This window comes from Pan troglodytes, chromosome 2, assembly GCF_028858775.2.
Source record: "Pan troglodytes isolate AG18354 chromosome 2, NHGRI_mPanTro3-v2.0_pri, whole genome shotgun sequence".
Lineage (NCBI taxonomy): Eukaryota > Metazoa > Chordata > Mammalia > Primates > Hominidae > Pan > Pan troglodytes.
This window is the reverse complement of record NC_086015.1, coordinates 101,029,740-101,055,930: the sequence shown is the minus strand read 5'-3', so window position 1 is coordinate 101,055,930 and position 26,191 is coordinate 101,029,740. Positions and strand designations below refer to the sequence as shown.

At 34.2% G+C, this 26,191-nt stretch overlaps 2 protein-coding genes across 30 annotated transcripts in view; both read right to left on the bottom strand.

Annotated features, from left to right (window-relative positions):
- ARL6 (ADP ribosylation factor like GTPase 6) overlaps nucleotides 1-1,109 on the bottom strand; it is a 36,741-nt gene extending 35,632 nt beyond the window's left edge. For 6 of the 20 annotated variants that reach the window (XR_679052.5, XR_002943154.3, XR_002943158.3 and 3 more), the window contains exon 1: nucleotides 624-1,071. The gene's annotated coding sequence lies outside the window, so the exon portion shown is untranslated. Of the gene's footprint in view, nucleotides 1-623 lie in introns of all 20 variants that reach the window. The other 14 variants (XR_008547038.2, XR_008547037.2, XM_009445945.5 and 11 more) reach the window with 12 other exon arrangements.
- A 15,433-nt stretch (nucleotides 1,110-16,542) lies between these two features.
- Nucleotides 16,543-26,191, bottom strand: part of EPHA6 (EPH receptor A6) — a 943,752-nt gene continuing 934,103 nt past the window's right edge. For 8 of the 10 annotated variants that reach the window (XR_010155661.1, XM_009445923.5, XM_009445925.5 and 5 more), the window contains 2 exons: nucleotides 18,109-18,258; nucleotides 16,543-17,110 (listed from right to left, as the gene is read on the bottom strand). Coding sequence is in view for 7 of the 10 variants with exons in the window: in XM_009445923.5 (XP_009444198.1) it covers nucleotides 16,996-17,110; nucleotides 18,109-18,258 (265 nt within the window). In the remaining 3 variants the exon portion in view is untranslated. The remainder of the gene's footprint in view (nucleotides 17,111-18,108; nucleotides 18,259-26,191) is intronic. The other 2 variants (XR_010155659.1, XR_010155660.1) reach the window with 1 other exon arrangement.

Below are 26,191 nucleotides of genomic sequence, written 5' to 3'. Positions count from 1 at the left end.
ACTTCCAAGCACAGCTTTTAAGGTTGTCCACAATCTGGCTCCAATCTTCCTTTCTTGTTTCTTATCTTACTCTAACCCTCTCTTTGCACACCAGCCAAATTCTCTTGGTTATTGTCTGACAGACTGTTTCCTAAAGGATTACATATTGCCAGAGAAGTCCAGAAGAATTAGGATGTTATCCACAGTTAACAGCTTAGAGGGTAAGCTGCAGAGACAGAGTGGTAGCCCAGAGAAAACACCACGAATGATACTTAGTAAACTCTGTAAAGTGTTCGTTGATTGAAATGTTGCCTACTTTTATTACCCCAAATAAACATTCTTATTCGGCTTTCAGTTTTTTATGATATAATTTAAATTACACTTACACACACACACACACACACACACACCCCAAATACACGGGTCTAAGTTGAGCATTGTTAAAACCCATCAACCAAACATACGTCCAAACCAGTTTAGTAAGTTTTCTAGGGCCTCTATAACTCACCTTCTTTTCTACTTCTCATACATTAGCAACAACTACACGCGTGGAGTGAAAAACATGGGAAAGACCAAAGAGGAATTCTAAAACTGACGGGGACAGAGGGTGGCGCTGGCTTTAAAAACCGGCGTTGAGGAGATACCTGGTTTTTGAGGTTAGTCCGGAGGGCGCAGGAGCTGGCAACAGGAATGGACGCACTCGTATCGGTCTCCGGGATGGAAATCTCGTGCGAGGGTCCCTCAGCCTTCTTCTCGATGCCTACATGGGAAGGATGCCTGGTAATGAGCAAAGCCGTCTCTAGAAGTTGGGAAAACCGGCAGCCTCTGCAGCAGTCCGTGCATCAGTCGCTGAGCAGGCGCCTTGGCAGGCACCGTTCCCTTGGCAACAGGAGCTTCTTCCGGTCCTGAAGCCACGCCTCCCCGGGGGTCCTGGTGATTCAGCCGTTGTGCTATAGCTTCTGGGATTGAAGAGCTCCGGGAAAAGGCCAGAGGCGCGCCGAGGAACTATACATTGAAGAAAAATGTGTGCACAGGTGGCAGGGTGAGCTGCCTATTTCCTGCGAGGAGCCGGGCAGTTCCCGGCGTAGCATCATGGGAGTTGTAGGCTCGCGCACAGCTTTCTGGGAAGCGTTTGGCGTTCGCGTGTGCTGCGGGTTTGTCGCTCGGCCCTGGTCTTCCTGGGGATCCAAGAGGCTGGCGCTGGGTGTGGCGCGGAGAGTGTCGTTACCGGGCACCAGCGTAGCGTTGTGGCAACGACTGCAAGACGATACTGTCCCCCCTGGGGCAAGATGTGCGCCGGAGTTCCCCAGTTGCCCATCGCACCGACTCTTCTCTGGGTTCTGATAGGCCTCCCACCCTCAGTCCCTGTAGAGGTAAAACTGTTAATACAGGAAGGTAGAGGGGAGAACTGGTGTAAAAAGTCAAAAGGTGTTATTCGGCTAATAAAGTATGCCTGTACCCCTGCTTCTTAGTTGTGTGGTCTCCCGAAGAGATTTCTACCAGGCATAATCTCCTGTGAGTAGATTACAGTCTCCAGAATCAAATCGGCAGGTGGTCAGGAAAGGTATTAATAGTCAATACTTAAAGTTGACCACCTTCTTAAATTGCACTTGGATTTTATAGTCATAGTCACAAATGGTCTTCAAATAGAAAATATTTAGGCATACCCTTCCCCACATCTTTTATTACTGCGTTTTCCAACGGACACATTACAGATGCAGTCATTTTAAAGATCTAGCCTTTCAATCTGCCCAACTCCACTAACCTCACCCCCAGTGAATGGCCTCATTCTTCAAATAGGGGTTTGTATCTCTTCATTTTTTTTGTTTGCCATGGGTGTAGGATTTCCGACCCCCTGCCCCCCACCGCGCGACCCTTTTCAACTAGCTAGTATTATGTTTACTGCACTGCCTGTTCTTTGGCCTGTCAATTCATTTGGCCTATTAAATGGACTAGGAGGGTGCAAAAAGAGACTAGAAGGAATTATTTCAAAGTAATATGGTAGGGGGGACGGTTGTAAGCGTGTGATTATGGGGTGATTTATCTTTTGTCACTTCTCCAAATTTCCAAATGTAATTGTCATTTTTACAGCGAAAAAACAAAAGCGGCTCTGGATTAGTGATTCTTGTTGAAAGTCAAAAACAAAACAAAGACCCTATGGATGCATATCAACATATAAATGTCCTTGTAAAAATGGATATGGAAATACATTCTTTCTTACTGTGTGGTCTTAGCCCAATTTACCCTTCTCCGTGCTTCTATCCTCACCTTCAAAAATATAGTATTTATCTTATCTGGTAGTTCTGAGTATTAAAGATAACAGAAATACAAATGTTTGGCACATATTTATTGTTCAATAAATAATGTCCTGTCTTCTTTTGTCTTGAGCTTTTTATTGTGTAAACAAAATTGACCCAAACCGTAACTGTGGTGGTTCTTTAACTTCTGAACTTCTGATCGTGAATGCATTGACAGGGAGGTGTTGAACACTTTTCTGTGTGCCTGGGTGTTGTGACTTACTTGTAAGAGATGGAAGCTAATGTGCTTGCGGCCAAAATATAACATTTTTTTTTTCTTAGCGATAGGCAGAAATGTTATATTTCAGAAAACTTTCATGGACAGACTCAAATTTTTCCTGCTAAGTTGATATTTTCTGCCTCTAGGTTGAGTTCATCTCTTTTGGCTTAATATAAAACATTTGGTGAAAACTGGAAATAAAATGGACATATTGAGCATCCAACTTTTCAGGAAACCAAGGCAGATAGATAATTCTTTTACAAAAATGTAGCTAGTCAAATCGTTATCTTAGATAAGTATAGTTGATAGATGGCTTATTACTAGAGATAAATGTTATGAAATAAAGCAGTTAAATAATCTAGAAAAAAATGTTAGCCTTGAAAATATTAAACTTAAAAAAACATAAAGGCTGCCAGGCCCGGTGTCTCACGCCTGTAATCCCAGCACTTTGGGAGGCTGAAGCAGGTGGATCACCAGGTCAGGAGTTCAAGACCAGCCTGGCCAACATGGTGAAACCCCATCTCCACTAAAGATACAAAAATTAGCCGGGTGTGGTGGCACGTTCCTGAAATCCCAGTTACTCAAGCGGCTGAGGCAGGAGAATCGCTTGAACCGGGGAGGCAGAGGTTGCGGTGAGCTGAGATTGTGCCATTGCACTCTGGCCTGGGCAAAAGGGTGAGACCCTGCACTCAAAAACAAAACAAAACAAAAAACATAAAGGCTGGGCACACTGGCTCACACTGTAATCCCACCACTTTGGGAGGCTAAGTAAGGCAGGAGGATCTCCGGAGGCCAGAGGTTGGAGACCCCATCTCTATTAAAAATAAATACATATAAATATTTCATATGGTTGAACCTGCTGTTTTGGTGCTTTGTCAACTGAAACTCCTCTCACGAGTACATTCAGAGGCTGAGATACAATTGTTTCGCTTGATTTAAGAAGTTAGTTTGACTCTTTTTTATTATGACAATAACAAGCTTTAAAAATGCTACGTGATTTTCTTAAAGCCACTTAACCATAACAGAAGATAATTTTAGGTACCTTCTCACCAGTTTTAATTTCATACTGGCTTTTAGAACTGTAGTAAGAAAATTATAAAAAAGAAAAGAGTCAGATATAATGAACACAGCACTGTTCTGATTAATTCAGGATACTTTAGCGTTATTTTCTCACCAGCAACTTTTAAAAGATTATAGATAATCCCTGATTTATAACTTACTGCAACTTTTTGGTGTAAACTTTGGTCTAAAGCTGTGTTTCAACAGTTGATGTTATGTGTACCCTTTTTTCATCTGCAATTTCTGTGCGGTACTGCCTCTGCAATGAACACTTTAATTTACTTGAATCTCACAAAATATTTTCCAATATAAAATCGCTACAAAAATATTTACTAGTTTTTTATAGTGATTTCTGTGAATTTATGTCTAAACCTAATGACATTATTTAAAAAATTTACAACTATGATTTTGCATCCAGAATTACTAAATTATCTAAACAGCATCTAGATTTATTAGACCAAAAAATAAATTGCATTAGATCTGCATAAATACAACAATACAAAAAAGTCACAAATTCAACCACCAAAGCTGTAACTTTTATTTGCCAATAGATATTTTAATAAACAGGCTTACTCCATCTGTAAGACCCTGATAATGCCTCTTAGGAAATCATAGAAAAATAAAATACAATAATTAGTAATTTGTACCTTGTACAAAAATCTTATTATGTTGCTCAGCAGGTAGTTTGCTAAACAGCATATTCTTTCAGCAAATAGATGACATATGTTATGCAATTCACCACAAACAACCCCTCATATTGAGAGCTGAGCATTCTATAACACTATTAACTTGTAAGCATGCCAGCACATGAAAATTTACATGGAAAGTTATTAATATTATAGTAGATTTTTGTAAGATAAAAATAGTACCACCTTCAAATAAGTCTGGACTACTTCACTGCTATAGTAAAGTAGATAATAGGTAGGATTGCAGTTCAATTGTTAACACCTTTTTACCTTGTTTATAGCTCTACCATATTGTGATTATAACCAGAAAAGAGAATGTAGGCTGTGTCAGGAACCTGAGTGGAAGGCATATATTGAAGCTTTAAATGGTGGCAGAATACTAAAGAGAAAAACGTAAAACAGTGCTATACTTCCCTATTCTCATAGATAAATCTTTTTCCCCTTTTATAAGAGCAGATGGGTACAGAGTTAAATCCTTAATTAATAATAAGTAGCTTCATGACAAGTTACAATTATGCTTTAAAAATCATATTTGTACTTATAGAGAGGGAAATTATTTTTAGCTGTCGTTTTTTATTAGTCAAATATAGCTCTATGAGGGATTAAATATCTCAACCTAGACATGTTATCTAGGTATTTTATATAAATATGCTATTTAGTTTGCATATACTTCAGGATTTGTGCTACAAAGATTTTATAACATTTTGAGTGCACTGCAATTGTTGATATCATCTACCATTTAAAATTTGATGCGGCCATTTAAAATTTAAAGTGTTTAATCAAATACATATGTATACGTACATCTATATCTTTATATTTTTGGCTATGCTAGAACAGCAAAAAATGGAGAGCAATCTCATTCCATTATTCACAATCTAATTTCACATCAAATCCAAATAATAATGCATCTTTAAATTCCAACATATTGAATTACATACAACCTAGAGAGATATATATACACACATACACACATACATATGTGTATATACATATGGTATATATACATATATATTATATATATATATATCTCCAGAAACAAAGCACCAAGCACAATTAAAAGATCACATTCTTCCTATAGGATAGAGGGGCACAATGAACAACCAACCATATTGCCCATGTGTTTTCCGTAAATGACAGAAGGCATTGTTTTCCTATATGAAAACAAAATAATTTTTACTAAAAGATTAGTTCCTGTTTGTCTTTTAAAATTTACATGGGACCTCAATACCCTCCCAAATCATGTTTGAAAAAAGTGACAGGTTGATTATGCAATATACATCTTTCAGGATTAAGCTAATTTTAAGTTTGATAGGCTTTGCATTATAACAGATTAGCTACAAAATGTTTCTGCCTTTTAATCTGTAATAGATGAAAATAAGGAAAACAGTGTTTATGGCATTGAGAAGTTCTCAATCTCTACATTATGGAAAGGACTCTTACCAGAGTCCTTGGAAACCACAGAATTCAAAGTTTCGGGTCTTCCAATAAGATGTCTCAAAAATATTTAGTAAAGATGCCTTTAAAATATTTCATCAAATATATATTCACTTTCCTACTATCCAACTACTTACATACGTCTCTTCCAACCTATACGTCCTTCCCATCCTGCATATTGGCTTTTATCTCATTCTTGGTAAAATTAAAAAAAAACTTACGTAGTGACATCCTTCCCTTTCTACCACAAATATACCAACCTATTTGCACATTACACATTCTGCCTTCCTCTCATTGGAGTTCTATATTCCGGCACCTATCAAAAATTAACCTCCCTACTTATGCTTTAAATCGCAACCCCTTTATCTCTCAAGGCCTTTGTTACAATTATCATCTCTCTTGCATAATCAGTTTTCCCCTGTCTGCCAAGTCATTTTCATTAGTAGATAAATATGCTGTAGCATCCTTAAAAAACAAGACAATTCCTTAACTTCCTTTCTCCAGCTATTATCCTATTTCTCTTGCTCCCTTTACATCAAAGCTTTTTGAGATAGTTGTTTATAGATAGTGATTTCACCTCCTTCCTTTACATCTCGCCTTAATCCATGTCAGTTAGGATTTGACTCCACTATTTCATAGTTGATAGTTGACTCCACTATTTTCATAGTTGATGACCTTGTGAAGGTCATCAACAACAACAACTTCCATATTGCTAATTCCCATGGACATGTCTTTGTTCTAATCTTGACTTCTTAAAAGCATTTAATCCAGATGAGCAACTGCATTTCCTTTTTCTCTAGCCTACTTTATACTCCATTTCTTCTGTTTAATTCTAATTATCTGCCTATTAAACATTGGAATAGCATATAGTGCAATCCTAGGCCTACCTCCACAGGCTTTTCCTAGGTGATTTCCAAACTTTAAATAGCATGTATATACTGATGCCTTCCAAATCTTGAAGTAGTGAATCCACCACGTTTTTGCTGGAATTACTCCAGTAGCCTCATGCGTATACCTTCTCCTCTTTTTGCCTCATTTCAGTGTACCAAGAACACTGTTCTCTACTCTCCAACACTCCAAATTTTCGTTCATTAACTATTCCCCTCTGCTTGTAATTTCATTCATTAAATTTTCCCTCTCCTTGTAATGCTCTTCCCCCATATCTTCTTATGGATGCTTCCTTCATGCTTTTCAGATATCAGTTTAAATGGCATGTCCTTGGGGAAGATTTCCTCTACCACTTAAAGGAGCCACAGTCATGCTATGTAACATTTTTAATTATAAGCACAGCACATCACTATTTCTTCATTGTGTGTCTTTATCACTAGAAGGTCAATTCCATGAGACAGGGACTTTGCTTGTCTTGGTCACCATGTATCCTCAGTGCTTAGAACAGGACAATGGTACATGGTAGTGCTCAATAAACAGTTGAATGGAGTGAATGGACTTACAGATAAATATATTTTAAAGGTATGTCAGTATATATATATATATGTATATATATATATATGAAAATTTATGAATTATACAATTTTGGACCAGTAAGGAGACATGATCTCCTTTAATTTGTTGTTGCTATGGTTATATTTGTTATATAGTTTAAAGAGGTAAACACTAAGCTTTGACTGATATTTTTTATTGTTATATTATAGATACCTTATTATTGCATTTAATGGTAGAGTGATCAAGGTTGTAAGGTGGGGAAAACGATTATTTTGTTTTCTCAAAGGTTTTTGGAAACTCTGAAGAAAATAAGCAGATTACACGTAAATGGAGTAGCTTTTCACTCTTGTTTGAAGTATCCTACTTGGTAAGATTTTAAAACTGAATAAGCAGTAAGTAGTGAGAAGTAACTATAAAAAATATATGTTCTTTTTTTGAATTTATAACATCCAGTGGAGAATTTTCATTTTGTATTTCCATTCATGAGAAGAGTTTGCTTTCTCTAGCAAATTTTAGGGGATATCAGACTAATATTAAATAAAAGAAGAATAACTTCAAAAAGAATAACTTCTAGCCACTGTGCTATGACACTTGGTTTCATCTTATTTGAGAGTTGGAAACTTTCAAGCATAATGAGACTGAATGGAAATATAAAAAATACAATGGCTCTTTTTAAAAATACTTAAAACAACTGGAAAGAGAAGGCAATCTTCTTGAAAGAATGTAAGCATTTAGAGATCAAAATATATTATATCACATAAAATTAATATGTAAGTACTATGTTTTTAAGCATTTAAGAGTATGTGTAAAATTAATATAACTGCTTAACGAGATAAATTGATGCTAAAAGATGGTATCAAGTAAGTTCCTTTTTTATGCATCTTGATATATACTATTTTTATATTTAATGATGGCTGGAAAAAAATCTCTTTATTATCCATGGGATAATTTATTAATATGTTTAAAGTGCTATGGCAGTCCAATATTCAATGTATTATTATTTGAATTTTGTGGCAAATTCTTTGATTATATATGTCTTGGAAAACAAAGGATTAATAATATGGAAATGTTAGGAATTTTGATGACTTGTTCTATTACAAAACATTTTTAAAGTGAACTTTTTCCTACTTTTGATATTTTGATGACATTTCTTTCTAATTTTATATATCAATACATATTTTAACAACTATTAGTGTACTCATTTATATTAGAGATTCCCATCCTTGAAATGCACTTTAGTTTCAAAATTACCAGTAAGAGTACTGTGACATACTTTTTATTCACTCTTTTCTAACAGTTTTTAAAATGAGGTAAGTAACAACTTTAAAACAAACTCCTCTTTGTACTGTATTACCTTTTAGTGTTTTCCTTAATTTTAGTGGAACTTAGTCTGTTGCCATGTTCTGCATTCTTGCTTTGCCTCTGATTTTTTTAAAAAATGAGGTTACTATAGCAGGTATACCATAATTAACATTTTAAGAAACAAAGACTGTTAAAAATTATTCCTTCAAAATTCAAAATTAAACTGTCAAAGTTTTCACTGTACACAAAATTAAAAATAAGTATAATTATGTAAAATATCCCAAAGATATTTATATCCTGTATATATTCAATGTTTTTCAATGTCACAATCCAAGGTGGAATGTGATTAACAAAATGAATAATAATGTATCCAAAATCAAGCACACACCATAATCTTTACATCAAATGTTACTCATGTTCATATTTGTTAACACTGCTCAGATATTGTGTCCTGCTCCCTCCCCAAAATGCTCCCATTTCACATTTTGATTTTTTTTACTCTAAGAGGCCTAAAAACCATAAAATTTTATCAAAGCTACATTTTTTTGGTAAGAACAAAATGATATTTTTGCATAGTATGAATATATTAATACATTTTTCTTTGAAGACATATCTAGCATGGGAAGAAAGAGTACATTAAAATAAATTCCAAACTTCAATGACAAACATTTATACACATTAAACCTTACTTTCCATGCAGAGCAGCAATTTTGAAAAGCTCCAATCATTGTTTATTAACTGTGTATGATATTCAGCATTGTCTTAAAGATACTTTGAGGTTATTGCAGTAATAGCTCTTGATAATATACCAATGGATATTTAAACAAGTTAAATTTAACAATGAGCATATCAATCACATTGACAGAAAAAAATAGCTTGTTCAGTTACAAGTTTGTTAGCAAGTTATTGGCCATTGATTTTTGTTATAGAGCTTCTAAAGGCTACAATTTTGAGCAGACTTATTCTGAAGACAAAAACAATATGGTAATAAATAAAGCATGCACAGTCAAAGAAAAACTTCCTCATGACTTTAATAATTATATTACTGGGTAGATGAGAATTCTAAAGATAGCAAAAGTTACTACTTTGAAAAATAAACTAATATGAAGAATTATATTATGGCTTCTCTAAGTGAATGAAGATGTGTTTAAATGTAAATTTAACAAAAGCAATTTCTATCTAAATGCATACAGTTCATCCTACAAATTACTAAAGGTAGAAAAGAGATTTTTAATTATAAAAGCAGTGGAAGAGGACATTTTACATACGGTAAAAATCTTAAAAGTGTAGTGTTTGCCTATCTTTACAAATTAGCACTCTTCTCTCTATCATGATTTTGAAAAATTAAATGATATTGAGTCTTTATAGAACAGAGCCAAATTAAGGCTGTTCTAAGGATGAGCTACAAATGTGGAAAAACTTGTAGAGAAATGTTCACATCAATTTGCTTCTCATGTAAGCTCATATTGAACTCATGAAACAAAGATATCTATCCTCAGTTACTAATACCTAAATATACAAATTGAATGGAATATATGAAAAATGATTCTTATATCCTTGGAATTTTTTCTATAATAATGTATTATTTTGGGATAACGATAGTTCTCACTTCAGCGAGGGATAATGAGATGGAGACCCTGTTACTAACTAAATAGGAATCCTGAATTAGAGTTGTCCTCCTTTTATTATTTTGTAGAGCACCCTATCTATACTTGTATCTCAGTTGTTCTGATTTGTTGAGATTATAACTTATTATCTAACCAGAAATGAGTTTATTATGACAAATTAAAAATGGCCAGAGGTCACAAATAATGCAGAAAATACAAGTAAGAACAGTTTTACTTGAGGGAAGATTTTCACTAATTCTGATACTTTTCTAGTTTACAACTCCTGAGAAGATTGTGTTGTTAATTTATACCTTATTTTTTAATTAAATATAGAAGCCACATCTTTATTTAACATTTAAGAGCTATTTTTCCTCCTCATCTGTCAAGTGATTTTTCTTTAATACCTTTGTTATTCTGAGGAATGAATTAGTTGTGTCTAAGGGTAATGGAATTCTTTGAGACTTTCTCTATAATGAAACAAATCAAAAGTTCTCTTAATGATGTAGAGATTTGTTACTTTGATTAATCAGTGTGAAAGTTCAAGCAAGAACTTTTCCATGTTTTGTTTAAAAGAAAACTTTGTGGCCGGGCGCGGTGGCTCAGGCCTGTAATCCCACCACTTTGGGAGGCCGAGGCGGTTGGATCACCAGGTCAGGAGATCGAGACCATCCTGGCTAACACGGTGAAACTCCGTCTCTACTAAAAATACAAAAAATTAGCCGGGCGTGGTGACGGACGCCTGTAGTTCCAGCTACTCGGGAGACTGAGGCAGGAGAATGGCGTGAACCCGGGAGGCGGAGTTAGCAGTGAGCCGAGATCGCGCCACTGCACTCCAGCCTGGGCGACAGAGCGAGACTCCGTCTCAAAAATAAATAAATAAATAAATAAATAAATAAATAAATAAATAAATAAAGGAAACTTTGCTTTCAATGGGACAGTGCAAAAATCACTTGATGTCACTGAGATATACAAACTTTGCAGTTGACAGATTCCTTTTTAAAAGGTAAAGTTTATTCATTTCCTAGTGCTTTGCCTGCCTTAGTAATTGAAAAGTTTTCTCTTTTTTTCATTTTAAAATGTAATTTTGGATTGCCACTGGCTACCTAAAGAAGTTCCAAATATATTGTAAAATCTCAAAAAGTAAATGCTAATAAAACAAAAACTCTTTTGAATTAAGAGCAAAGAATCCAAGTCTTTCCATTAAGCTATAAATCTTCTCACTGGGCACAGTAGCTCACGCCTGTAATCCCAGCACTTTGGGAGGCTGAGGCGGGCAGATCACCTGAGGTCGGGAGTTCGAGACCAGCCTAACCAACATGGAGAAACCCCGTCTCTACTAAAAATACAAAATTAGCTGGGCGTGGTGGCGCATGCCTGTAATCCTAGCTACTCGGGAGGCTGAGGCAGGAGAATTGCTTGAACCTGGGAGGCGGAGGTTGTGGTGAGCCAAGATTGCACCATTGCACTCCAGCCTGGGCAACAAGAGGGAAACTCCATCTCAAAAAAAAAAAAAAAGATATAAATGTTATTTTTTATACATTTTATACAAACTCATTTATAATTTGAAGCTAATTTATTACTCAGAAAAAGATGATTTGTTAAAACTACATTTTGATGACCTGTATCTTTTTCTGGATCTTTTAATTTTTTTCCAAGAATACATGTACATTATGCCACATCCACTTATAACAAAAAAAGTTAATTTTTATCCTGAGAAATCTTTGCTACATCTCATCAGTACTTTTTTTTTTAACAGTAAGAAATAGATGGAGTGTTTACTTTTACACAATATAAGATGTTTCTATCATTTCACTTAGTAATATGTTATAGTCAGGAGTAATCATCTATTTCCCCTGTTAAATGGATGGAATTTAAAAGGATTTTATGCTACCATTGCAGTTCATACCTATTATTATGTTTACTAGAACAAGTGAATAAGCTTGAACAAGAGATTACTCCAGAATTGCTCTTGAAAAAAAGCTAATGTTTTCTAACAGGAGGCACCTTTGAGGTAGTGAATCCGTATACGAACTGATAGCTATGCTATCAGACAATAAAAATCTGTGACTCCTGAAGAGGATCAACTGTTAATGAGAGAAACTGTTTTAGAGAACCCAGGAAGTATGCTTCCCCTCTGCCAGAGGGATTATGGAGTGTTTCGGAAGAATACTATGAGAATTTGAGGTCCAAAATATTTCTTTCCATTTGAATTAGAATTGCAAATCCAATTCACACTTGACGAAGATCCTATTTATTTCTTTATATTCTATGGAAAGTGCTATCCCCTGGTGACATGGCAACCATAGCAAACATAGCAAATAAAGCTCTAAATTTTAATAATGAGAGTTACTTGAAAGCAATGACAGCACAGCCAAACTTATCTTTGTAGTAAAATTTTGTGCATATAGGAGATATTCCATAGATATTTGTTAAGCTGAACTAGATAAAATCTATACTGTCTTTGTGGAACATTATAAAGATTGAAAAATTGTTGAAAATGTTGCTTATAAAAACCAAAAGTTAGGTGACTTCAGTATCTTATATTCTGGTGGAAGAATACCATCCATTTAACCCAGTGTACTCCTCTACCTTTTGGAGTCTTCATATTAAAAAATATTAAAATATTTGTTGATTGAATGTAAAGTAATATGAGTCTCTTCTACTTCACAGAATTTGAGATTGGAAAAGTTAAGATGCTCATACTAAAAGAAGTGATACATATGCTTCAAATCTCTTTGATATATAGAGACATGGACACCAACTGTGAGTTTATAATAACAGATATTGATCTTAAAATACTAATTTTTAAAATATTAATAATAAACTTCCTTAGTTAAAGCAATTAAAAAGGATCATCATCATCCATTTCAAAATTACTTTCCAAAAAACTTGATTTCAAGTTAAGGAAAAGCCAGAACCCATATCCTCTGTGAGTACAAATGTTCTCAATTATGTGATAGAACCCAAAATATTATAGCTTTTGCAACATCCCCCTGCCCCAAGCCTCTTCTAAGGAAATCTATACAATCTTTTTAGATTTGTTGTGCTACCTTTTTTATGCTGATTGAGATAATGTGTGGCGTGATAGAAGCTGAGAAAGGAATAAAGAGAGAGGATGGGGGAATTAAAAACAGGGTTGAGAAAGTTTTAGAAAATTTATTAAAAGAGGAGAAAAGAAAGAACTAGCACAGTGAAAATTATGAAATGAGAGATTTAACTGACTGCCTTGTAGAGCAGAAATTTGGTAGGAAAAGACACCAAAACACATTTTTAAGAAATGTGGTTGGGTGATAAGTAAAATAATTCATTCTTTACCATCTCTTCTGAAGAGCTTCTTTAGAGCCTTTGCTTTTCAAGGATCGGATTTGGATTTGTTTTCCATTCATGGGCTGAGATAGGTTTTAAAGCTGTTGCTGGAAGGCAGTTTTATTCAGGTTATACTTTGATAGATTCATGGGCTGAGATAGGTTTTAAAGCTGTTGCTGGAAGGCAGTTTTATTCAGGTTATACTTTGATAGATTTTAAAGACCAATGCAGAGTGAAATAAGATGTCTTATTTTGATACGGAATGTAGAACATTTATCACCAGTTATAACTCATTGCAAAAGTGCTATAATTCTTGATTCGTGTTAAACCACCAAAATTTTGCAATTTGATTGCTTTTTAAAATGATTTAAATACTTTATCTCTCTCCTTGATTGTACATTGTTTTCACATTTTTTCCAAATATGCCTTCTACTATGAGATAATGAGTTCACCATAGACAAAATTGACCATCTAGAAATAAAATGAAAATGATTTTTTGACTGTCTGGTTTTAAAATACAAAACACCCCCTCAGTAGCATAGATCAAGACATTTAAAATAAAGTAGGTATGTGAGTCTATATGCATATTTTAGGTATCAAAGATTATTCCTGAAGACTTGTGATTTATGGAAGTTACTTATTTTCTTTTTATAATTAAGTTTTATGCTTTGCATATTAAACAGATTTAATTACCTAAAATGTACACTAGTAAGTCTCAAAATGTTTCATGTAAAATTTTCAGATGAATTTGGCATTTTAACTGTTTATATTCCTGAATATTGTAATATTCCTGGGATCATGGGGTCCATGATTGGTAGGCAGTAAATCCTTATAGTAAATCCTTATATTTTAATGTTTCTGTTTAATCTTGCACAAGTTTCAATGTTGCCATAACCATAATGAAGTTCAAAGTTACATTTAAGATTATCATGCTTACCATTCTGAAAAATAAAATTATAATTTAAAAGGAATTTTGAAGGAGACATGGGATGAGAGACAAAGCAAAAAGTAGTTTTATGATACTATCAAAAGATGTTAGAGAAAGAAAAAATAAGTACAAATTAACCAGATGTAGAATAGGATCATCAGACATTTTAAAAGAAAGAATTCTTAATAGGCAACTTTAATCTTGTAATCACTGAATGCTCATCCCATAGAAGTTTAAATAACTTAATAGAATTTATTTCAAGGTACACAGATGGTGCCGACAGAGTCCTGTGGAAGACCATATTATTCTATTCCTTATTTTCCTAAATACCTTTTTTGTATTATAAAAATAAATATATGATTAATAAATTTAATCTGTTTTATATCTGTTCTTATTTAATATATATTTGAAGATAGGTAAATATGGAAATTTTATATTTCTTCTAAGTGTATCCAGATTTGTGTAAATGTATCAAGCAAACTGCAGATAGTCTATGAGTGATGCACAACCATGCAGGTTGATGGCTGGAAAATGTGGCTAGCTATATCTGGCACACTTACTTGAAAAGTGATGATTTTCCCATCACCCCCTACCTTTTTTTGTATATTTTAAGAAACATCTAAAGACTCTTCCTTCTAGCTTTGCTTTACACATTTGTTTTGAAATGAGAAGGATTAAGCTGTGGTAGGGAAAAATCAGGAGACAAGTCAGCAAAAGAAAATATGTAGAAGGGTCTAGTATAATGGGACGATCAACAAAATCTAAATATAAGAAAAAAATGGCCAGGCGCGGTGGCTCACGCCTGTAATCTCAGCACTTTGAGAGGCTGAGGCGGGCAGATCACCTGAGGTCAGGAGTTCGAGCAGCCTGGCCAACATGGTGAAACCCCGTCTCTACTAAAAATACAAAAATTAGCCGGGAGTGGTGGCAGGCGCCTGTAATCCCAGCTACTCGGGTGGCTGAGGCAGGAGAATCGCTTGAACCCGGGAGGCAGAGGTTGCAGTGAGCCAAGATCTCACCATTGCACTCCAGCCTGGGCAACAAGAGCAAAACGCCTCCGTCTCAAAAACAAACAAACGAACAACAAAAACAAAAACAAAAAACAAAAACAGGGTCCTTTATTTAAAAAAAAAAAAAACCACTACTATGACAAAAAATGAATTTAGATAGGAATTTGAGAATTAGGGTAGGTAGGGCACCATTATCACTGAGATCCAACAAAAGCTAATTTATTAAATCAGCATCTTTAGACAACCTACTCTGTTTTTTTCTCACAACACATTTTACTTACTCTTCCACCTAAAACAGTCGTCATTTTTTTAGTTTTACAGGGAGCAGCTGATTTTATAATTTAATTTGTTCATAAGATATAGCACTATTTTGATAAGCCAACTCAGCTTAAATCACTTAAAATATATATTTACCTTTGTTTTTTAAGCCTCTCAGAAGATTATGACAACACAGCTGTGTTCTCATTTTTATGTAACTGTACGTTGGACCCAGGTTGACACACTATGCTCATGTGTAAGATCTGTTTATATGCTCTTTGGAGTATTCATACTTATTTCTTAGAAGGTTTGGAAAAGAGCTCAGCATGTTCATGTAACTATTTTTGCAAAGAAAACATAAGAACGCTTCAACTTGCAAAATGTGCCAATACCAAATGATCAGCTAAGTCTGTTTATTTTCTTGGGCCACCATGTATCTATCATAAAGTTCTGTTTAAATTAAATTAATAATTTTACATTAAATCTAAGGGTATAATCTAACGTATTTTATTCAAAGCAATTCTACTGAGAATGACCAATTTTCTCAGTGCTTTGATAATTGCTTTTGCAAACTTGTGACAATGCACAAAGGAAATAGTCCTGGATTTATCCCAAGCTTTTCTCTATGAAAGCCATTAGATCAATGAAGTCACCCTTGGTCTTTCCAGGAGCAGTCTTCATAAGGTAGTAGAGAAATATACTACAGTTAGTAAAAATAAATAAATAAATAAATAAAATTAGAGGTGAAAAGCCTTTAAACTACCACCTACTATGAAATATGTATGACATTATAAAGTTAATTTTTAAAAAATTGACAAACCCAGCCTCAGAAGATTTATAAACACAGTATTTTTTTCTCCCTCCCTAATAACCCCTTCTCACCACAGTCATACCTCACAAAAATTCATTACATGATATCACTGGTCATTTCTGCAAATAATTCTAACAATATCAGGCACCAACAGTTAAAGTATTAAAAAATAAAGTAACAATACAACCAATAGAGCTGAATATAATTATCTAAAAATGAAACATTTATGTCAGTTTGGAAGCTACTTGATCACAAAACATGAAAGAAAGGTCAACTAGTTCTTTCTCATCTACCATCAAACTCTACATACATCACTAAGGAAGCCCCACCTGGATAAATTTTTTTAGGTTAAGTCCGTGAACACTTCCCATATACGGCTTATACAAAATTACACATCCATGCTGAGTTATTTACCATTGCGTAGCAATAATCTGCAGTGGGCCAGGGTTTTAGTTGCAGGTTATTCAGAGCGGATTTATGTAGCATGATTTTAAAATCCTGGTTGGAAGCATAAACATAAGGTGTGTGCCTATAGTCTGAACAGAAGACTACAGTTTGTGAAGTGATGTTTGGAGAATCAGAAGAGAGAGTAGTAGAGAGGATATCGTTCATTTTAGAAATGCTGAGGCACAAAACACAGGTGCTTGTGGTACTTTCATACATGAAATCCCTTCTCCTGTATGTGCATCATGTGTAAACGTAAAGTCTGTATGCTGCTGACTATTCGTCTCTGGTGTCCAATAAGTATGACTCCAATTCTTCTAATGTCACTGAAAGAAAGGAGAGAGCAAGAGTGAGAGCAAGAAAGAGAGAGAGAGAGAGATACAGAATATGAACATTTAGATCTAATAAGCATGCAAGATAAAATGAATATTTAAATATATTAAATAAGCACTCTGCCACAGTTACCAAAAATAGTGTAGCTTACTTGTTAAGCAGAGATTTAAATGAGCAGCAAAAGTTTGTTTCTTTTTTTCCTTTTCTCTGGATCCACAGAATACATAAAGTTAATCTCAGATGTAATAATATATATATTTCAATTTTATACACAGGTACTTATGTAATACTCAGATATTTCATAGGCATAAATGCTATATAATTTAGGTAATGATATACATTTGCAACAGTATTAGCAAAATGGTGATTATGTAGGATGGAAGGTATAATATGAACTCCGTTTGATTTCTCATGGATTTTTGATATCTAGAAAAAATGCCCTTAGGTTGTACTGTATGAAATTGCCATTACTGTCTTAAAACAAGGGCAATTTAATATGATTCAAACTAACCATTTAGTCTTTTAAGCATATGTTAAATATTTTCATTGCATGTAGGCAAAAGACAATCTTTGAGAATAGTGGAAAATGGATGACCATTATAATATCTAGAAGGAGCTCTGAAAATGACATGATAATATTGCATTATTTGATGAAGGTAATAGAAACTGATTATGCAATATTAATATATGTGAGTAATAATTTGCCAAGGTAAAATTAAGTTGACATAAAGTCTATGATTTGGATGAGAGTAACATGCATTTTAGAAAACATTTAAAATATTTTAAATAGCTATTTGAATTAAATATATTCTTTCAAAGAATAATAGCTAAAAGTGTAATGTCCAACTTCCACTAGAATGATAGTCAGAAATGGTGAGCAAAGACTTGGAAATTACCCACTAGCCTAAGGAAAGGTGTTCTTGATACAGCATTTGAACTTATAATCCCCAGCAGGACATCTCGTTACAGTAATAACCCTAGTATCACTTACTCAATGCTCATTCTTGAAATCAGGTCAAATGTTGTAAACCCTGCTGCCACAAAGTTATTCTTGTATTGCCCCATCTTTATAGAATCTAGCCAGTCACCAACTGTGACAAACAAAGGATATTCCGGAACTTCACCAGGGGACTCTGGCATTCTGTAAGAAAACAAAACAAAACAAAACATGGAGAGCATTTAAAAGCCAAATAAAGCACAAATCACGGAACTTTATTTTTACTTTTACAATATTCTTACATCTAATGTTTTTATTCTCCATTTGAAAGCCTCTGATTTTCTATCTTATTCAAATCAGTCACTTAAAAAAATTATTTATCAAATCAGTGACTTATCTGGTGGAACACTTTTGTCTTTTTGTGCTTTTTGCTATGACTGGGACTTACATTGATCTTTTTTTTCTTTTTAATTTCTTTATGATGGATGTTGAGAGAACTCACATCTTGCTATCCCCCTTCTTCTTATACTTTTTTCTCTTGCATAAAATTTTGTTTTGAAACTTAAGGAATAGCCCATCCCTTATCCCCACAAGGAGAGTAGCCACAGGATGTTCATTCTTCCCCTGTCTGACCTACCCCTGAATCCATGTCCTTTTCAACATTTGCTGTGATAGTTCTTCTCCTTCTTATGGTGAATTCATTGATCAAACTTCCATTTGTCTGTTCTCAAACATTCAATAATAATTTATCATTTCTTAAAATGTAATTTTTATTGTCATAGAGTTCAGTTGCATGAATAAGATTTACACACATACAAGCTAGGGTAATGTCCCCAAAGCACAGATATTAATAAGGCACAAAACAACACAAAATCAATGTTAGGTTGGGTTAACAAGAAAATGGATCTTAAAGGCAATGATATAGCAATCTTTATTTTTTTTTCTCAGATCTGATGCAAGGGGCAGTATAAAAGTATTACTTTGGAAAGGCTAGGGTATACATGTGCTTATATATACATTACATACACATATTTATATGCAATATATATGAAATAGTTATATATAATAGCTTAAGTCAGAGAGAATAAAAACAGAATTAATCTTATAAATTCTGGTAAAAGTAACTCAGAATTGTGTATTTAAGCCATTCTGACAATAAATTGTATTAGTTTCTTTACATAATTACATAAAAATACACATTAAAATATTTTGCATGTTTTAAAAAATACTTGGTGGTAAAAGTGCTTTTATAGTAATAAATGTGTCACAAAAGCTCTATGGTAATATATCATTTAAAGAATTTTTAGATCTGTAATTTATATTAACTAGTAAAGGAGTAACAATCTTTAAAAAAAATTTAGTGTTTGAGTGAAATCGATATGTTGTAAGTAATGAAAAACTTCCTTATTAGAAGTGAATCACTGAGTTATTTTTATTGGAATATTGAAGTTAGTTCAACTTTCATTTACTTTGTTTTTTAAGTTTTATAAAGTTAAAGAATGAAAGAATCTACAAAGACAATTAGAGCCATAGATTTTAATGTTCATATTTTGACTGTTTTATCAAAGTGTTTTTACCATTCACATTTGAACTACTTCAGCTTTAACTAGCAATTGATAAGCTATGAGCACACATGATTACACCATGTGAAGTAAGAATTCCCCTACTGTGAAGCAGAAGGGCATATACATGCTATATAACCCTGGTATTGTTCTACTAATAATATGGGAATTAGGTCCTAAGGTTAATACTTAAGGTAAAAACTGAAATTCCCTAACCATCAAAATTACCCTTAAAAATCCTTTAAGTCACCCTAAAGTCACCAGGACCCGAATCTTTTAGGAGCACAAGTTGTATATGGTACAAATCCTGAAGATTCTGAAAGGTGCCCTTGGAAGGCCTAGAATTCATTTATTTGGTTTTCCTTTTATTACTACATTGACCTACCTTTTTCTAAACTGAGGTCTAGCTGAAGGTGGAGGTGGGGTGAACAGAGATTACAGGGTGGGGTTGTACTCTTTATATATGATTGGAATTAACATAAATTAAATGCATATACCTTGTGATTGATTACACTGTAGTCAATATTGGGTCTGGTTATCCATACAGTGACTTCTGTCCTTTTTAACACTACTCAATTCTATTGCATTTCCTATTTGGAGGCTGTTAAGCTGCATTCTTTTTTCCTGTACTACATATTGCAACGTTATTTTGATTATGGGCTGTTTCATTTTAATTAACATCAAAATGATTCATGATTTGACCTAAAACAAAGATCAGTCATATTCAAAGATTGGAAAGCTATCATAGCATCTACCAACAAATACTTGAATTGTTGCTGTATTTATTCAAAGTTTCCTAGAGGTGTTTATGTTAATCAATATTGTAAAATAAAATTTCATATGTAAAATACAAAATAATAAAGGTCTTCATGGCAAAAATTGTGAAGCAGATTTTTAAGTTGTAGCATTTCTCAGAGTTTTCACTGCTCTAATGTGCATTGTAAATATGTAAGATAATTCAGAATAGCTTCTACATTATTTTTCTAAATTATTTGACCAGTTTCAGGGGATATACCATACTTCACTAACCAAGTTTAAATACCAAAATGACCAGGATATCCTTGTTGCTTGTTAACATAAATAAAACCACATGTTAGAAAATTGAGTGTCCTATTTCAAAATGTGACTCTCCTGTCTTTTAAATACTTGTCAAAGTAGTTCATTAAAACTGAAGAAAATTAAAAGAATGTATTAAAGTGACTTTCCCTTCATACTCCTATGCCATTCTCGATGCACCAACATAGTCAGATGACTTCTACTTCTTTCTCCTGAGATAACACTGGAATCACTCTTGAAATTTCACAATTTCATATATTTGGTGAGTGGAAATGTAACTTGCTAATTTTATGTCCTTAGTATAAAAGGTCTTGGAAGGACATTCTGTATGTTAAATGACTTAAATAGCCTATTTCCCTTGTTGAAAAGCATCTGCTATTTGCTTCCAGAATGCTTTAATACCATAATTCCCTTTCTCTCCACGCATCTTCAGTGACCTAGTTACTCTTTGGCCTTTATACGACTGCCTTGGCAGTTGATTTAGTAAGGTCAGGGTCCCCTCATTGTTCACAGACACTGTGCAATAACTTTTCTTTCACCTTATCTTCTAAGGAAGTTGAAAAATGTTGCTATTTTCTGGCTTCGAGGGCTTGGTACTATTATCCTCACATGAATTCTCTGGAATATTACCTAATAAACAAAAAACGCCCTTTCTTATCAAACATGTACAATGATAAATTTAGTCTGCTATTTGCTAAGCATGTAGAAATTTGTGCTATTTGGTGATTAGTGAGTACTGCCCACCTGAGAAATACCTTTACAGCAAAACCTGCAGCTCACATTTTAAAAAATACTTATTGTAGAATAGAAGGTCAAGGATCAACTTTTTCCTCAGAAAAATGAGAATGGGGCTAGAATTAGGATATTTCAGGTAAAATTATGGTTAATTTAGATTATAGAAAGGGCTGGAGTATAGGTATTACAGGTAATGTTACAGTTTAGTAATAAATATAAAATTTCAATACAATAAAATATGTTTAAAAATGAATAGCTCTGGTAAGAGTCCAGAAGTTTTTACTCTAATGAGCCCTTTGAGTTCACAATAGTACTAGCGTTTTAACTTAGAAATTCCTTAGATAGGTCATCAATATATATCAATACTACCATTAAAAAGCAAGAAGTGTTTTATCCTCGAAGTTTTCCATGTTTTATATTCATCATATAAATATATAATAGTAATAGACATACTAAAATGATTCAAGAAAGGTTATATTTTGAGAAACACTATTGCAAGCTAAGATTCTGTTTTAACATGACACCCTCACATGCTTAAAGGCTTTTCTTCTCTTGCACTCTAACACAACTTCTTGTTTCCTAGCTAATACATGTATATGTGATTAGCAGAAATGTACAGATAGGGTCCATTTTATTTTACATTGCCTTCATTTCACATATTCATGAATGTATCCTATGTTTCAGCAGTTTTCATATTCAAATGGGTGCATACTATTCTATATGTGGATGCTTAATAATTTGTTAATTCTCTAAAGTTAGACTCTTAGGTTGCTAACAACATTCTTTTAGTAGACATGAGTATGTAGTCTTACAGCATGTTTCTTTTTGTTTCAATTGAATAACTTCTTTGGGAAAAATTCATAAGACAGATTTTTTTAAAAGAATAAGTGAAAACTCCCCGAGGGCAGGAACACATCTCTCTGTCTTTGTGTAGGCACTCACATAATGCTGAAAACATTATAGGAGTTCATTAAATACATGATGACTCAGACTTGAATATTAAATTATCTACAGAACAGTTTGGTCCATAACATGATGGCTGATTCATGATGAATATTTTCATTTAATTCCAATAAATAAAAAACCTAGAAGAGTAAGTACCTGTTGATATAGTGGTCAACTTATTAAATAATATGCTGTTTATTCAAATTATTCCTTGTATTGCGAAAATGTTTATTCTGTCTTTATAGGTTTCAGAGTGGAGAAAGAGGCAGTGATAGGTGGAGTTGGGTAGCTTAGGGTTAAGGGTTCACCTGCAATTATAACCAGACCTAGAGCAACAACAGCACATTGACTTAATGCAATATGGCTGCTTTTACATGAGTTCCTCATCTCGTGACTCAGGGACTGCACTTCACACTATTCACTTAATCCATGAAATAATTTTGTCGTGCATACACTATGTACATACCCTTGGAAGAAGAATTTACATAATCATATATTTTTAAAAAGTCCTGTCTGCAATTAAGCCTAACATTCAATGTGAACACATTAAATTAATGAAATAATTTTGATATTTAAAACATTTTTAAAGTGTAATTTTACTCAAAGGGCTATGAAACCTCAAATGCATAGACATATACTATATAGATATAGATACAGATATTTTGTGCTTGTGGGTAATATATATTTCTTTCAAACAGTCTAACTCCACAGTGTTAAGGACATTAATTATCTTTTGTCAGTCTTTTATTTTCAGTAAGTCTTCAATTGTTTTTTATTGATATGATTATTTAAACATAATAAGGCTGATAACTAGTGAAAAATATGAAGGAATGAAAATTAAAATTTCAAAGTAAAATTTAAAGTTGTAGATATGTTTGAACATTAAGAGGAACAGATGCAGAGCAAGGATAATACTTATAAAGAATTTCCCATAATTCCCAGTAGTGTACCCAGCACATGGTTCCTACGGCCAGAGTAATAGACCCCTGAACCTTAAGAAAAGCCTGCTTTTGTGAGGAAGTAATCCAGGATCAGAAAATAGGTCTCATGTCACATGTCAACTGCAATTCATTGGCAGTGGTTGTCAAAATGTTGTCATGAGAAGGATGCTAAGGCAGAATCTGGACTCAGCAGGAGAGTATTGTGATGATTAGTAGTATCTGCCATAGTGAGAAAAAGAAGCAAAACGTATTTATGCCACCACCAGAAAAATTCAATCTACAGAAATGTCTGAGGACGTAATTCTGGAATTATGTGATGTTACTGCCATATTTTCCTCATTTCTCTATATTGTTGCTATTACTACTTTCCTTTTTCAAGTAATGTTCTTCAAGTGGCTGGGCATTGTGGGAGGGTGTTTAGGGGATATATGGACTATGTATTTTCTATTTATTCCCATGACTAAGGTCATATTCTCTACATTCTAGTATTTGCCTACTGGGACATAAAATAACAGGCTGCTCTCCAGTAAGAATTGTTTTTTGAATTTTAATAGACTCCATCTATGAAGTTTGACTAGTCCAGATAAAATCTATCTGGAAATGTGAAAATGTACCCCCTTTTCTTAGAATCATATTTTTGAAGCAGTGTTGTACTAGCAAACATCTTGCCTTTCTGTGTGATTCTATGTTGTATACTGGAAAGAGCAAGGACTTGGAGTCAGTGGCCTTCAAATTCCTGATCTACTCATTATTGCTGTGTACTCTTGGGAAAGCTAGCCTCTTTATGTCTCTGTTTCCCTGTCTAAGGGATGGGAATAATAACAGTGAGGATTAAGTGACATAACCAATAAAAGCCCCTAGTACCACAACTGGCACATAGTAGGCTCTCAACAAATGGCAGTCATAGTTATTGTTGATAATATATATTAAGAGTTTGTATCAGTATTAATATGGATATTGACATTATATTATAAAGATCTTGTGCCAGCAGTTTATGGGAATTTTCTATTTTTCTTTTCTCTTTTTTTTAGATATGGGGTCTCACTCTGTTGCCCAGGCTGGAGTGTAGTGTCATGATCATAGTGCACAGCAGACTTGAAGTCCTGGGCTCAAGTGATCCTCCCACCTTGCTCTCTCGAGTAGCTGGGACCACAGGCATGTGCCACCATGCCTGGCTAATTTTAGTTTTTAATTTTTTGTAGAGATGGGGTCTCATTTTGTTGCTCAGGCTGGTGAACCCCTGGCTTCAAGTGATCCTGCCACCTTGGCCTCTCAAAGGGTCAGGATTACAGGTGTGAGCCACTGAGCCTGGCTGAATTTAGATTTTTCTAATGGCAAATAGAAGTTTCAAATCTCCTGATCCATTTTTCATATTCTGTCTTCCTTCCACAAAAGTTTGCTTATTATTCAATTTCAACATTGGTTTTGGCCAGCCAGTTATTTCTCTGTCATGAAAAGCATATTTAAAAGTGCTAGCAACAAGAATAAAAAAAAAAAAAGTTGTCTATGACTTGGTGTATAGAGATAAACAATTTAGCAAATGCTGATTATGTATTGCCCATGTGGCATTGAACAAAATCTTCTCAAAATAAGTAGAAAATTTTATATCAAAATGTTGGAAGTTATTGTATTCAGAAGATAGCAGTATTGGTGCATAATTCGCTAAATGGAGAGAGATAGTACTATTCAGTCTTACAGCATTATTCACAGTTTTTTAAAAAAGAGGTTCTAAATAATGGTATTGGTATGGGCTTTTCCCTACCTTCATGATTCACATATTACTGGAAACTAAGTGCTTTAAAGTTACAAGATAGACTAATATGTACTACAGAAGCTGGTAGTTGCAGTTGCTAAAGTCTTATAAGATCCCTAATTATGGCCCAGTGGGTAGTAACAATATACAGTACATAAGGTGTCTTGGCCTGGGCAAAGCATTATTTCTGAGGTAGCCAACATCTGGACAACTGCTGCCCATCCTGGGATGCCACATTTGAGCTGATAGTCAAGAAGCCCCTAATGTGTCAAGTTCTTTGTCAGTGACACGCTGGGGACCTGGAGCAGGGATTAGAAGAAAGCATTATTTTCCCATTACATTGAAACTCTGTCCTAAAGGATACTGACCAGCTGACTACAGCCTGGTGCACTCAGTAGACTTCCATGTGTGGAGTAATCAGGGGTGAGGGTTGAAGACAATGCAGAATAAATGTGTAGGACAATGTGGGTGAGGGTGGGGGAGGTAGGACTGGGTGAAGGGTCACCATGTAGCTATCAAGCTACAAAGTGGGAAAATACTTGGGGTTGAGAGCAGCTACAAGGCTAGTCCTGAGGGTTAGTGGAGAGGGAGAAAAAGGTGTTTTAAAGTGCATGGCCAGGCACTGCTCCAGATGCTGTTCTACACACAACCTTGGCCTTAAGCTGGGTCCTTTCTCCCAAGGGCTGTGCATGACATGACAGCTACAAATAATTATTTGAAAGGCAGTTATAAGGCATTATTGTAAAGAGAATGAATGTGAGGGTAGTTTGAAATTCACATTTATGAAAGGATAACTGCCTATATTAATACAGTGGTTCTGCAAATTAGTTTTTTACTGTTAGTTGGATTTAGGGTTATACTTATAATACTGCCACATTCACTTATATGGTATATCTACACTTTCTTGAGTAGGAGAGAAAGCAAGCATGTTGGGAACTGCACAGAGCTCTGAATATTCCCATGGGAGTGTGTCAGGCACAAGAATATTTGCTGCACCAAATAATGAAAGCCTTCTATGACCAACATGTTTTCAATTTAGGTACTCTGACCTTTGAGAGGAACAATTGCAGATACAGGTTTATGAAATTTCCAATATATTAGTATAAAATTATTATATTTTCAATATGTTAGTATAAAATTATTAA